The sequence below is a fragment of the Phyllostomus hastatus genome, unplaced genomic scaffold (assembly GCF_019186645.2).
Source record: "Phyllostomus hastatus isolate PE091 unplaced genomic scaffold, TTU_PhHast_1.1 phas_contig_198, whole genome shotgun sequence".
NCBI classification, from domain to species: Eukaryota; Metazoa; Chordata; class Mammalia; order Chiroptera; family Phyllostomidae; genus Phyllostomus; species Phyllostomus hastatus.
Window position 1 is genome coordinate 1,659,816 of NW_025333715.1, and position 14,722 is coordinate 1,674,537.

The 14,722-nt window shown below is 66.5% G+C and overlaps 1 protein-coding gene across 1 annotated transcript in view; it reads left to right on the forward strand.

The window, feature by feature from the left end:
• The window catches only part of CERK (ceramide kinase), a 28,505-nt gene that overhangs the window by 9,475 nt on the left and 4,308 nt on the right, over nt 1-14,722 (forward strand). Inside the window, exons 3-12 of the mRNA XM_045834756.1 lie at nt 2,568-2,681; nt 3,061-3,183; nt 4,600-4,725; nt 5,879-5,942; nt 6,517-6,662; nt 11,200-11,274; nt 12,102-12,254; nt 12,877-12,982; nt 13,700-13,776; nt 14,459-14,664. Of these exons, the coding sequence (XP_045690712.1) occupies nt 2,568-2,681; nt 3,061-3,183; nt 4,600-4,725; nt 5,879-5,942; nt 6,517-6,662; nt 11,200-11,274; nt 12,102-12,254; nt 12,877-12,982; nt 13,700-13,776; nt 14,459-14,664 (1,190 nt within the window). The remainder of the gene's footprint in view (nt 1-2,567; nt 2,682-3,060; nt 3,184-4,599; nt 4,726-5,878; nt 5,943-6,516; nt 6,663-11,199; nt 11,275-12,101; nt 12,255-12,876; nt 12,983-13,699; nt 13,777-14,458; nt 14,665-14,722) is intronic.

Sequence of the window (14,722 nt, forward strand, 5' to 3'; positions counted from 1 at the left end):
CTCTTTCATCTCGTCCGGCCCTCTTCTTCGTGGTCAGTGGGAGGGACGGGCAGCTGTGGGCTGGGGTCCCAGTGCTGCGTCTGTCTCTGCCTGCACCCGGAGTCCTCGCCACGGCCGGTGAGCCGGCCCAGTGTCACCCTCATTTCAGCGACGGTCCTGGGGGGCCACCTGGATGTGGATGTGGGGTTCATGTCCACACCCTCCACAGGCCTTTCTTACCAGGCGGAACAGGACTCAGCCCGGCCCCCAGCCCTCCTCTGTCCCCTGGCTGGGCACGGGCCCCACAGCTGTCTGCGCCCTCTGGTCCGGGACCTGGAGTGCAGGCACCGGATGGTGGGCCCAGGTGTGAGGAGAGGTGCGGTGGCGCCAGTGCCGAGCAGAGACGGGTGTCCCGTGTGGCCGTGTGCTGGTCCCGGAGCAGACTCTGCAGGGGCAGGGTCCGCATCCCCCAGGTTCCCTGAGCCTGCGCACTGGGGACTCGGAGCAGCATCGGCTGTGCCCCGCCCCCAGGACCACCCGTTCACAGGAGGAGCCCCATCCAGGGGGACCGGCTAGAAGCGCACCTGGGCAGGGCAGGGAGCTGGGCACGTGCCTGGCCACGGACCTGCAGGAAGAGCAGCAGGGGGAGGAGCCACGGCCACGGAAGATCTGGGCAGACCATGCCGGGTCCACGTTGTGTCTTCAGGCCCTCAGTGGGGGCGGGCCCGGGGGCGGGGCCAGAAGGGCATCAGAAGGCTCTGGGGTTGCTGAGCAAGCAGTCCGGCACAGAGCACCCTGCCCAGACAGGGGCTGCAGGGCGGGTAGTTTCCGGAAGCCGGGGAGATGGGCTTGGATTTAGGAGGCTGATGTGAGGCCCTCATGAGATGTCCCCGTGGCGGGGCCCGAGACGCAGGAGAGTGCCGGAGTAAACACGCCACCTCTCCGCGGGCCTCGGGACCGTCTGCCTCTGAATCTGCTCTTAGGAGAAGTGGTTGCTAAGCACACGAACCCCACATGGTGTGGCCCTCACTCCGACGACGCTGCCCCCAGGAGACACTGGCTGGCGCCGAGCGGAGGCGCCCTGGTGCCAGGCGAGCAGCCCTGTTCTGGGGAGGCCTCCCGGAGTTCTGCTTAAAGACAGTGTCGGGTTGTTGCTTGAACGAGAGAAGGGCGTCTCCCTAGAGCCTTGGCCAGCGCGCTCTCCACGGACAGGGCGCGATCAGCCCAGGAGCGCAGTGACGCGGAGAAAAAGATCGCGTGCGCTTGCACCCCCACAGCCGCAGCTGGTGAACCGGGGCAGCGGGCCAGCCGGGCCGGGGGCACCGGTCGGGTCAGGGCAGGGCCTGCGGTGCAGCAGGCAAGCCAGGTGGGCGCGCTGCTGGCACCGACGTGGCCGTCCGCCGCCCGCTGTCTGGGGTAGGGGGTAACCTTCTCCAAGGCGGCGCGGCAACCTCTCAACTCCTCGCGTGCCTTTAACACAGACCTTTAAGGTTTCATCTAATTTCACACGCGGTGCAAGATGATGCAAAAACGCAAGCAACCGCCAGTCTCAGGTAGAGAATGAAAGTGTCCCACCTGCATTCCAGGGGTTGGCTCCCCGCGAGGCCTTCCTTCCCCATCTTTCCCTGACCTGCGGTCCCCGTTTACGCCTCGTGTGTGCGCAGGCGCAGACGGTGGTCCGGTCCCTGTTGATGAGTCCCGTGTGCGCAGGTGCGGATGCCGGTCCCTGGTTAGGAGTCCGGTGTGCGCAGGCGCAGACGGCCGGTGCCGCCCATGCCATCACGTGCTGTTGCCCAGTGCACAGCAATGTCGTTCAGTCCTCTTGTTTCCTGTCCAGCACGCTGCTGCTGACCTCCTCAGGTCCTCGCTGGAGGGCTTTGCCCCTGGGGCCTCCGCGTCAGTCCATGAGGCTCGCGAGCCCTGTGCTCTTCCGGATGGGCGAGCTCCTCCAGGCCCAGGGGGAGGGTCACAGGCTGTCGTCCCACGGCTGAGCGTCCGCCCCGCTTTACCGGAGGCGCCTGCAGTCCTAGGATTACAGCCGCCCCCAGTGTGTCTGGACGGCCCGTGGGTGGCCTCTTCCTGGCTTACCCAGAGTGGAGAATGCCTGGGCCATCTCCCCGGCGTGCAGCCGGGTCTCCCGCTGCCTCGGATGGGCCCTGTCCCCGTCTTTCCCAAGCCCCTGCCCACCCCCGGCCCCACCTCCGGGTGGCCCCAGGGTCCAGTTGTCCGGTTCTGGGTGCTGCTGTGTGCCTCGGCCCGCCTGGACTTCTGACACGGTTTCCCGACCACCGCTCCCCCAGCGAGCGCAGCGGCTGGCCGGGTGTCAGCGCCCAAGGGCTGCGCCGCTCGTTTGAAAAGTTCCGTTCTGCGTTTGGGCATTCTCTGGGCTACGACACCCCATGTCCTGGCGACACCGAGTTGCCCAAACGTACTAGGCTCTGAACTGAAGAATGACGCTTGACTCTGCGTTCGCCTTTCGGGCTTCTAAGGACTAGGGGAGCCGACCGCCCCGGGATCCTGGCGCCGGGCCCCTGCGTTCAGTGCGTCGGACGAGTCGGTCCGACACTCGACCCGCGCTGTCGTTGCAGACGCCTGCTCCGTGCCCGTGGCCGAGATCATCACCGTGGAGGAGACGGACCGGCATGGGAAGCACTACAGCGGCGGGAAGTGGCAGAAGATGGAAACGCCTTTCGCATTCACAGGTGGCGAGACCCGCGGAGCCCCGCCTACACGTCGTCCTCCTTAACCCCCGGGCGGGTTCCCCGAAAGGGGCTTTTTTCACTTTAACAAACTCGGTGCCTCCTTGGATTATCTTTATGCAGACTTCCCTGTGTCGTTTTCCACGGTGTGATTTTAACCGGTGTTTAGGCTTTGATCACGTTTTATTTTCTTGCGTGGGCTCAAAGGGCTGAGCAGTCATTCGGGGTTTCCCAGTGTGCCTGGGGAGTCCCGCCTCGTCCGCAGGGACGAGCTCCGCCTCCTCCGGGGGTCAAAGCCTGTGGGGGGAGTGGCCCCGTCCTGCTGGTTGGGGGCGGGGTGGGGGCGTGGTCTGCGGGGAGCTGACAGCTTGTCTTTTCGCAGTGCACTGCGTGAAGAGAGCCCGGCGCCACCGCTGGAAGTGCGCGCAGGTGACTTTCTGCGGTGCTGACGAGCAGCTGTGTCACCTGTGGCTGCAGACCCTCCAGGAGCAACTGGACAATCTGAGTACGTGCGGCCCGCGTGGTATTTAGAGAACGACCGAGTGGCTGTGGAACCTGGGCCTGCACGCGTGAGCGTGCATGCTCGTGGGTGCACAAATGCACGTGTGCGCGTGACCGTGTGTGATTCTGTGGTGTGTACACATGCGAGTGCGTGGGTACATGTATGTGTGCTCATGCGCATGTGTGCTCGCATGCACACACATGTGTGGGTACGTGTGCATGTGTGCTGTGTGGTCGTGTGCATGACACACATGTGTGGTGCACCCACATGTGTGTGTGCTGCGTGACCTCTGCTTCCTGCCTCTCACAGCCGGTCTGTGGCCAAGATGGAGGCGATGCTGCGCCCCTCACACACTTTCTGACCAGGGGCCAGCGGGTGCGGTGCCCGCAGGGTGGGCTCTGGCTGGAGAAGCCCGGCAGGGCCGCGGTGTGGGGCGGAGGCGGCCGCAGCATGAATGTGCGACCATTCCTCCACTCACTGAGGAAGGTCACCAGGAGCCCGGCATTGCCCATAGTGCCCCCGCAAGCGTCCCAGCCTGTGCCCTTGGCTGGACACGCTCACACTTGGGTGCCTACCTGGGCTTGGGGTCGCTGGGCCGCACAGGGTACGTGTGTCCAACCTCGGAGACACGACCAGCCTGTCCCAGGGTGACAGGGCTGCAGCGACACTCCCACCCGTGAACACCCGAGTCCTGGCTGCCCCACGACTTAGCCACACCCTTCAAACCTTAGCCTTTGGGGGCAGTGGGGGGGGGGGTGTTAGGTCGATTACAGCTGTCATCTGTGCTTCCCTGTCAGCCCCTGACGCCGAGAAACGCACTCCCGTTCACCGGCCACTCGGAAACCTGCGGGGCGTCTGCGCGGCGACTTCTGTCCGTTTTTCTGCCGGGTCATCTTTCCCGACGACGTGCAGACACCCCCCACACAGCTCGGTCCCACCCTGTTGCTGGGTGTGCGGGTCACAGCGCCGCCTCCCATGGCAGGGCTGGCGCCGGCGCCGTCTTCTGTCCGCTCCTTGGACAATGAGGAACGGGCCATCTCGATGTTGACATAGTCCCGTGTCTCTTTTCCAAAACTCTGCGGTTAGGTTGTGTCCATGCAGTTAAAAACACTTTTTCTTAACATTGATTTTTTTAGGGAGAGAGGAAAGCGGGGGTGTGGGGGGGCAGAGAAACATTGATGTGTTGTTCCACTCATCCGTGCATTCACTGGCTGCTTCTTGTATCGAACCCGCAACCTCGGTGCGTGGGGGCGTTGCTCTGACCGGCCGAGCTGCCCGGCCAGGCTCTCACTAACGCTGCTTCTCAGATGACCTCAGCAGGAGCCTGAAGCCCTGGCGGGGTGGTTTCCAGCAGCACGGGGCCCTGCCACGCTCCTTGGTCACCCTGAGCGTGACCGCCGCGTCATTACTGTTTTGCAGCGTGCAGACCGAAGCACTTGCTGGTGTTCATCAACCCCTTCGGAGGCAAGGGCCGAGGCAAGCGGATCTACGAGAGGAAGGTGGCGCCCCTGTTCGCGCTGGCCGCCATCACCGCCGAGGTCATCGGTAAGGCTGACGCCCTGCCGGGCGCGGACGCTCGGATGGGAGAGGGATTCAGATGTGGCCGCTGGAGGTTTGTAGCCTCCAAGGTTATTTTAGACAAAACAGAATGTGTGGGGTGTGTGTGTGTGTTTTAACAAATCGCAAAGAGAAGGATACAAATAGAGAACGCAGACTTTTCTAGCCGAGTCCTAGCATTTAAAGCACCGAAGGAGAGCACCATGAAGGGGAAAGGACGAAAGCTCGCAGACAGAAAAGTCTGGCGAGAGAGAAAAGCAATTAACGTTTTAGAAACAGCTTTGTCGCCAGGTGGCGCTGTGAGAAACGGGATGCGGCACCACGTCGGCGGCTCCGTGTTTTCAGAGCGCGCTGTCGGCGCCGCGCAAACCCCGGGGGGCGGGCCCTTGGAGGGAGGGGGGTCTCGTGTGAACTTACTCGAGGGCAATGGGCAATGGGCCGCTGGGGCCACAGGCCTCAAACACGGGGGGTCCTGCCCAGTGACGCAGCTTTCTGAGTCTCCCCGAGGGGAACAGTCAGGGGTCCACTGCCACCTTTTATGGCAGCAAAACACGGGACCCAACTTCAATGTCCCCAGACAGGAAGCGGGGAGGTAGAACTGTGGCGAGCCCGAAGGCACGGCGTGTGGTCCTTCGGGCGGCCGTCCCGGGGAGGTGTTAACGGTGGGAAGTGACTTGTCGCCGGGAAGGCCGGGGGGCAGAGTCTCGGGGGCAGAGTCCCCCGAGTGCTGTGGTGCCAGCGTTGCAGCAGAGGCCATGTTTCTCGCGTGGGGTGTACAGGCTCTGCACTGATGTTACCTTTTCTACGTTTTACTGTATTCTCAAGTTTTCAAAGTCACTTGGATAATAAGGGGAAACTATAGCATAGAAGAGTAACAGCTCTCCAGAAAGTCATTATTTGTCGGCCACCACGTGCCAGGAAGGGCCACCAGGCCCCACAGGCGTGTCTCGGAGAGAGGGGCCCGTCCCGCGGGGGGGGGAGGGGCGGGTGCTGCTTCTTTCTCTGGAGGGGACTCGCGCTCCGTCTGAGCAGGGACCTCTCACGGGAAGGCCCCCTGAAGGACGTGTGGGGCCTTGGATGGCGGGGGTGGGGCCTCCAGGCCGAGGGTCCGCTGCAGGACGCCATGCCGTCTCTCCCGCAGTCACGGAGCGCGCCAATCACGCCAAGGAGACCCTGTACGAGACGGACTTGGACAAGTACGACGGGTGAGTAGTAGCCCCTCCGAGTGCCTCGCCCGCCGGCCGTGCGTCCTCCCCGGGTCTGACCCGCCCGTCCCGGTTCTGTTCACGCCTTGCCTGACATTCCCCACCCCCCACCCCCCGACCGTGAAGTGAGCCTGCTTCTCGCGGAAGAGGGGACGAGGCAGAGACCACGGTCCACCAGACTCGTGTTTCGCTCTGGCCTCGCTGCCCACGCTGGGTGCCACGGGTGCGTGGTCCAGGCGTGGCCTCCTGTGGCCCTGCGGGGGCCCGCAGAAAGCACGCACGCAGAGGCGCTCCAGCATGAGGCCTGCGTTTTGGGGCGCTGAGGGGGTTGTGACGGCAGCAGAAGGGCGTCACCCGGGGCTGGCACTGACACGGGGTCGGGGAGGTCGGGCGGCTCCAGGGGGCGCGCTGCGCTGAGGGCGGGGCTGAGGGTCGGGAGGGACGCCGACGCTCTCGGCCTGCCCTGCGCTCGGGGGCACGCTGCCCCTCCCAGGAGCGCCGCGCGCAGCTGTGGGGGGAGGGGCCGTGGGGACGGCAGGGCCGGGACCCTCACGCGCCCGCGTTGCCTCCGCAGGATCGTCTGCGTCGGCGGGGACGGCATGTTCAGTGAGGTCCTGCACGGGCTGGTCGGCAGCACGCAGCAGAGCGCCGGCGTGGACCAGGACGAGCCGCGGGCGGCGCTGGTGCCCAGCCGGCTGCGCATCGGCATCATCCCCGCAGGTGGGGCCGCGCGGCGCCTGGGACGTGGGCTGGTGGACTCCCCGGCTGCAAGTCTTCTCGAACGGGGTGCTTGTGGGGCCGTGTTCCCACTGCCGACCGGAAGGGGGCGCCTCGGGGCCGGGGCCGCAGCCCCGCCACAGGGCCAGGCCGGAAAGCCGGTCCACGGGGCACGTCAGGCAGGGAGGAGGGCGGGAGCCAGTCTGAGCGGGTTCACAGGTGCCGTGGGCCAGGGGGAGGGGCGGCAGGGCCCAGAGAGCCCCGTGTGGGCCGGAACCCTGGGGCCCTAGGGCGCCCAGCCTGGCCCGTTTTAGATAACCACACGGCAGCACTCGGGGGCCACCAGGCCCCACGTGCGTGTGGGCGTGCGAGCCGGCCTTCCCCTGGGCCGCCTGCAGTGGGCGGTCCGCCGCGCTAGTCCCTGCCCCGCCCCCCCTCGGCCGCTGCCCTTGGTTCAGGACGGCTCGGGGCTGTCTCTGTGTCCGAGGACTGACTTCCCATCACCGGGCCCCCGAGCCGGGGACCTCGTCTCGGTTTCCCTTCTGGTTCACGTCTTCACGTAAACCGTGACTCTGTCGCCCCCACACGTGCTGGCGCTCTTTCGGGAGGTGGTGGACGACCCATCGAGGGGTCACAGAGGGGGGTCACAGAGGTGGGCTTGGAGGGAGCCCTGTCCTGCTCCCGGACGCCCTCCCTCCTGCCTGGTGCCGACAGCCGGGGAGCCCGTGGGACTGTGGCGGGGGGCTGAGGGGCGGGCGAGGGGCTCGCCGAGTCGTTGCCAGTCCCCAGAGCACAGCAGTTGGGGCGTCCTCGGACCTGGAGGGGCCGAGAGGCCTAGTGTCAGGCAGGGAGTCCTGGGAGGCCCGGGGTTGTCAACCCCCCCACCCCCACCCCCAGCAGCCGGGCTGGGTCCGGAAGGCGCTGGCTCCGTGTTGTGTGCAGGTTGCCGGCAAGCCCGCAGGTCCGGAGAAGCACAGTGTTTACAAGCTTTGTGGGTTCAGGGCTCCGCACAGGACGGGCAGGGTGAGGCGCCCTCGTCCGGCTTGTGGCCTGGTGTCTGGGCGGCGTGGCCGGGAGACCACGTCCGGTGTCGCCCATCTGCCCCTGGGTCTCGGGTCTGGGGCCCGGCCCTGCTGGCGGGCGTGTGTTCCGGGGAGGACGGCCCTCGGGGCCCCACGGCCTGTCCCTCGTGCCCTTGGCCCGGAGGAAACCGCACGGAACTGAAGCCTCCACGGAAGAAGCACTTGCACCACCAGGCGGCTCCCGGCACCTGCGCCTCTGCTGCCGGGCCGGGAGCGCGTCGCCGGGGTCCTCCGGCAGCCACAGAGTCGCCCGCCGTCCTGCCACCTGGGCCTTGCACGGCACGGCGGCCACACCTGCAGGCCTGCAGGGGCCTGGGGCTCGGAGCCCCGCTGCGTGGGACGTGCTTGCCGGTCACAGGCACTCCGTCCTGAGCCAGAGTGCCCAGGGACTCGGAGGTCGGGTCACTTCTCCTGGGAGCTGAGCTTTGTTGCTCCCGCTTCAGAAAGGCCGCGTCCAGCGTGGGGTGAGGCAGGGAGGCCGCAGTGTACCTGGCTGGCTACCAGTGCAGGGGGAGTTGGTGCCTGCCGCCTGCCCCCCCGTCGGTCCAGGAGGGTGGGGTCCGGGCGGGGCGCCCCCTGGAGCCGCGGTGCTGGGAGGGGACGGCCGTGCAGCTGACTCGGTCTCGAGGAAGTGCCGTGTTCCGGTCACAGGGGCGCAGAGCACAGCCCGCAGAGTGCATGCCACTGGGGCTGGGCCTTCCCGAGGCCCCGAGGATTCGATGCCAGAGCCAGCCGCCACGCCCCCACGAAGCAGATCTCCTCGCGTTCAGAGCCGGCTCTTCCTCCCGGTTCACATCTTCTCCAGACACGCCGCCTGCAGCGACGATCGGGACGTTATGTCGTGTCCTGGAAGGTCACGGGAGAAAAGGCGTCTTGGGGACGTTTGAGGGGACTGGAAGCCCTGCTGTCACTCCAGGCGCCAGCTGGACCGGCCTCTGTAGACGGAAAACACAAGGGACCGCGAGCCCGCAGACGCCCCGCCCCGCTCTGGGACTACTTGTCCGCACCGGCGTCCTCACTGCGCGCTCCTCTGCAGAGACTTCTCACCGCTGCCACGGACTGCTTCCGGGGCGGGGCTCAGGACTAAGCGAGCAGGGGAGACGCAGACCCTGGGGAGAGCCCCGTGGGGTGAGGAGCCCCCGGCCCAGACGAGGTGCTCAGGGAGGCCTCTGTTGCCACACCCCGATGGGGCACGGTCCCTGCCTCTGGAGCGGGACAGGCTGCGCAGGGGCGCACGTGCAGGGGCCTCGCGTGGTTGCAGGGGCTCAGGTGGCGGCAGGAGACGGGATGGGAGGTGTGGGGGTAGTGGGGGGAGCCCAGTGGCCCCATGGAGGGCTCTGGGTAGGCGTGAGCTGAGCTGGTTGCCTTCCTTAAAAATCTGACTTTTTCGAGCAAGATAACCCCAGCACCCTGTGAGCAATGGCGCCCCTGCCTCACTGGTAAGGAAGGACTGACTGATGGAGAGAGGATGCGCGTAGTCCCGTGCAGGGGTGGGGCTTCCTCGCTGGAATCCACTGCCGCCACCGCCGCCGTTTGGGCTCTGCGCCGCCTACTATTGGTGGATAGTTTGCAGCTACGCCCTACTGAGTGACCTGGAGCCGTGGGCCAGTGGGCCATCGGGCCATCTCCACACCCGCCCCCCAGAGCAGGGCCCCGGCTCGCACAGCCGGCCGGGACGGCAACCCCTCCCTGTCCCGCCCACGCCACCCAGCTAAGAGGGCGCCTCGCTGAGCCGCTGAGCCGGGCCGTCAGGAAGGGCAGCTTCTCTGTGGCTGTCACGGGGGTCGGGGTGCCTGCTCCTCCCCAGAATTTCAGGAGTCCTCCAGCTTCCTCTGAGTCTGCTGAGCCCAGGGCGACCAGAGACTAGTAGACCGACCCAGAAAGGAAGCAGGACTTAAGGAGTCTTGGATTTGTAAGACCTGGTGCCACCGAGAAGCCACACGGCCGCGTCACTGCTGCCTTTCCTGCCCCAAAGATCACACGTGTGACCTGTGATTAAACGCGGGGAAGGCTGGGCATCTGGTCGGGCTTTGTTCTAGGGATGGTGGAGTGCGCGCGGCTCTGGGGACTTCCGGAAAGTTCTAGGGGCATGAAGGACTCCCTCTGCCTTGGGCCCTGGCTCCAGTTAATTCGGCGGCTCATTCGCAGTTTGTCGTCCAAGGAGCACCTGTGTCGGCTGCCTGGGTCCCTCGGGAAGCAGGTCCGGGCGCGGGAGGCAGTCTGGAGCCCGCGGCTCGGCTGAGCCAAAGACACTTCGAGAGTTAGCCATCCCTATGATCTCAAACGTTGGATTAAAAATGTTTACTTTCTGGCTCATGTTTGGAACCAGACGTCACCCCAGTCAAGATTAACAAAAAATATGCATGTTGCAGTGTGTGAGCGTGAACAGGCGTGCACGCGTGTAAGTCACTGTAGAAGCCACGCTCCGCCGGGAGTGAGGGAAGATCCTTCCGCTCTGACCTCGTGCTGGACCAGGTTCTGGATCTGGTAACAAAGGAGCCAGCGGCCAAACCCCACTGTTGGGAACCGCGGGCGCCCAGGCTTCCCCGGAAGCCGCACTTGGAGGCGTCCCAGGCCGGCGGCCAGAGCCCCGGTGTCTGCCCCTGGCCGGGGCCTGTGAACCCGGGGCCACCTGACCCATCGCGGTCGGTCGGCGGTGATACCGTGCCGCCGTGATACCAACTGCTCGGCCCATCCCAAACCTGTTCAGCGAAACCCGGGCCGTGGGGCTCAGGAATCCGGTCTGAAATGGTGCCTGGGGGCATTCTCCGCCCACTCAGGCCGTGTCCGCCGCCTGGATTCTGACCCCGCTCAGCAGCTGGGCCAGTAACCACGCCCTCCGGCTCCGGGTGGGCGGGGTGCCCGGAGGTCACGCCCACTCCGCAGATGCTGTGCAGAAGGAGGAGGGGATCCTGGCTCGCTGCACTCAGGGCGGTTCCAGCAGGTCCGGCCTGGCCTGGCCTGCACGGCTACCTGCCGGTGGCGGCTGCGCCCTGGACCCGGCAGGACCAGCCAGGGCTCCGGCTGCGAGCAGGCGCACGGGGACGCGGAAGTGCCTTTCTGTGAGCGCGGCGCTTGTCTCGGTGCACGGGCCTCTGTGGCGCTTTTCCACGACCTTCGCAAGCGTCCTGCTTTGCCTGCGCTTTCCCACTGGAGACGCCTCCGCCGTCCCTGTCCCCGCTGGGAGGGGACGCTCCGTGCAGGGCACAGAGCTGTGTCCCCTCCGCCACCGCCGCAGGCGTTTCTCGGGGCTCCACTCCCGGAGACCCTGGAGGTCAGCTCAGTGTTCTGATGAGTTAACGTCGGTATTTGCAGTATTCCCGCTGCAGGCCAAGTGCACTGACCCCGCTGACTCCAGGCCACAGGGGAGAGGGAGGAGCCCAGCACGCACTTGGTGCAAACCTGCAGGTTTCCAAATTGACCGCAATGGCACTAAGGGTTCCCTCGTCCCCCGTCAGGGTCGACAGACTGTGTGTGCTACTCGACGGTGGGCACCAACGACGCGGAAACGTCGGCCCTGCACATCATCGTGGGTAGGTCCCGCCGGCCTCTCAGGCACCTGTGCGTCCCCCTACCCCGGGCCCCGACCTAGGCGGGCGGGGCTCCTGCCGCCTCGTCCCACTTCCCACGCCGTCAGAGGGACCCTTCAGAAACATGAGCCCTGCACAGAGCCCTCAGGAGCCCCGGGGGTAGGGGCCCACCAGCACCCCGTGACCCGGCCGGCTCCCCTCAGCGTCCCCAAGCGCCATCCAGGCCGCCGCCCCTCGGACCCGACCTGCCCCACGCCCTGCACCTGCTTTCTCCCCATTCAGGGCTCTGCCCCTGGTCACCCGGTCAGGCAGGCCTCCCCAGGCCAGAGTCCCCGGCTGCCGCCACAGCCGCCCCTGTCCTGCGTGCTCGGCCTGGCTGCTCCTCCAGCACGAGCCTCCCCAAGGCCGGCACGCCAGGGTCGGCTTCCAAACTGCTCCCACGTGCTGAGGCCCCTGCACAACGCCTGTCCCCATCCTCGCCCCAATGGCTGAGTCACCCTCAGTCCCGGGCGTGCCACCCATGCAGAGCCGCCGCGCAGGACAGCGTGCTTTGACGTGCGCCCTGGCTTCCTCGTCAGACCCCCTCCCTCCCTCCCTCCCGCGGGTCCCGGGGGTCGGGCCCCACGCGGCAGCTCTCCGAGCCTGATTCACAGGGGTAGTCATTGGACCCAAGAACGGGGCCCCCAGAGCGCTGGCCACTGCCTCAGTGCCTCCTGCACCGTCTGCGTTGTAGTTGCATCTCCTTCAGCGCCTGCAGGGGGGGACAGTGAGGGGGCGGGGGGGGGGCCGTGATAGGCAGGAAGCAGCTCCCCGGGGGCCTGTCTTGGCAGGGGACTCGCTGGCCATGGACGTGTCCTCGGTGCACCACAACGGGGCGCTGCTGCGGTACTCGGTGTCCCTGCTGGGCTACGGCTTCTACGGGGACATCATCCAGGACAGCGAGAAGAAGCGCTGGATGGGTCTCATCAGATACGACTTTTCAGGTAACTCGGGCACTCGGGCAACTGAGGGCTTTCGCGCACCTCGGTGGCCTCGTCCGCACCCCGTGAGAGGAGGGCACCCGTGACACACACACCGGGACCAGCCCCCCTGCAGCCGCAGGCCCCGGGCATCCTGGGGTCACAGCCGGTCCCCTCTCGTCTGGTCACAGACCAGGAGCCAAGGGGCACGCAGCCATTTCCGGGCAGTGCAGAGGGAAGTCTGCGCAGTTCAGGGCAGTTCAGGGCCCTGAGGCTCCCAGTGCAGAAAAGACCCCAGAGAGGGGCGGGGGCAGGGGCGCAGTCTGGCCCTCTGGTCACTCCGTGGACCCGTCGGTGGCGTGAAATCGGTGGCGTTGGCCCACACACTGCCCTCTCTCGTTCCTTCTGGGCGAGTCTGTGATAAGTTAAATTGAGTAATTCCGATTACAAAGCCTTTTCCGGGGAGAGGAGCGAACAGAAACCTGGGAAGCCTTACTCGCCGAAGAGGTCTACGCAGAACCGCAGCGCGGCCGGCCAGCCAGACGCGGGGTCCAGTGTGGGCGCGGGCCAGGAGGGCCCTCGCGGCCCCGCCCCCCGGGTGGCCCCGCCCCTGGGTGGCCCCGCCCTCAGAGGTCTGCGTCCTCAGGTTTGAAGACCTTCCTGTCCCATCACTGCTACGAGGGCACGGTGTCCTTCCTCCCCGCGCAGCACACGGTGGGCTCGCCGCGTGACGGGAAGCCCTGCCGAGCTGGGTGAGCGCACGGGGTCCGCGGGGGGTGACGGGAGAGCGGGCAGGGGGTGGCGTTGACTCGCGCTGCGAGGTCTGAGGGTGGATTCGGGGGCTGCGGGTTTTGAAGGGTTTGGGCTTCCCCTAGAAGTCGCTCAGACGTCGGAGCCCCCCCCCACCCCCGGTCCTCTCCTTCTCGAGGGGAGACTCTGAGACCCCGAGGTCAGAACGGCGGGACACAGACGTTGATGGATGCGTCGCTCAACTCAATGAGCTGACACAGCGTAGTGCGCGTCCCGCTTGGCGGCGTGGGGGCGGGGCGCCCCGGACCACACGTGTGTCCTCGTCTTGGGAGTCAGTTCTGAGTCACGCGCCGCGACAGCGGTGACGTCCTCTGTCCTGTGGCGGTGACGCAGGCTCAGTGGGACGCAGGTGCCAAGTGGTGCCTTCCGTGTCTGGTCCTCCAGCCAGTGCAGCGCCACGCCAGCTGTGCCTGGGGGGGCCGGCACAGGGGCCTTGGGGTGGTGGCCCCAAGTCTTAGGGAAGGACGCGATGACATGCAATTTTTAACAGTAAATCAAATTTTGAGAATTCAAATAAATACGTGAAGGAAGCGCTTTTAACTAAGCCTCTGACGTTGAAACTGCTTGTTGCGTGTGCTTGTTGGATGGCAATGCTTCTGAGTGCGCGCCCGGCCACGAGGTCCCCCGAGTTAAGGGAAGGCGGCGCCCTTGTTTTCCAGGTGCTTCGTCTGCAGGCAGAGCAAGCAGCAGCTGGAGGAGGAGCAGAAGAGGTCGCTCTACGGCCTGGACAGTTCCGGTGAGGTCTCCAGGGAAGCTCCCTGCCCTCGCGGTGTGCGGGGAGGGTGGGTGCCGGAGCCAGCCCACCCCCTGCCCAGGCCCTCCCTCGCCGCACCGGGCGCGTCCCCTTTAACGTAGGCAGCCACTGGCCAGGCTCCGGGGAAGAGCAGAGGTTTGGAAACGCAGCGTGCGCCCCCCTCCTCTGGGTCACTGGCGCCCCGGGCCAGCACTGCTCGCGAACGGGGGTGGGCGGCCTCCGGCGAGGGCGCACAGTGAGGTCTCAGGGATCTGCTGGAGGGGGATGGGCACCGCTGTGCTCCAAGAACCGTGCTCGGGCGCTGCAGCGTGCGCTCCAGAGAACCCGCGGGTGTCACGAGGCGTCCCTTTTCGGGTTTCTCCCGCCACTCCCGAGTCTGAAACTCGCCCGTGGCTCGCAAGCAGGCCGCTGTGCGCGGCCCCGGTTTTGAGGCGTCCTTCTGACGTCCCCACCTGAGGGCCGGTGACGGCTTCCCAAGTGGGTGCCCGGCCTGCGTGGCGGGGTGTCCTTAGCGGGTGACAGACGGTGGGCTGCACGACCTCTGCCCCCACTGTGTGGTCGCGGGAGACCCCGGGAGTGTCCAAAGCAGCGGAGCGAGGGGTGGGTGGCGTCCCGCCGGGCCGCCCACGCCGAGCGGACACCCCCGTGCCCCCGTCCACTGCAGAGGAGGTGGAGGAGTGGAAAGTCGTGGGCGGCAAGTTCCTGGCCATCAACTCCGCCAACATGTCCTGTGCGTGTCCCCGGAGCCCCAGGGGCCTGTCGCCGGCCGCCCACTTGGGGGACGGGTCCTGCGACCTGATCCTCATCCGGAAGTGCTCCAGGTTCAACTTCCTGCGGTTCCTCGTCCGGCACACCAACCAGTGCGACCAGGTGGGTGCGGGGCAGTCTGGTCGCGCCACGCCCCTTTACCCGCCGCGTCTCGGCCCGC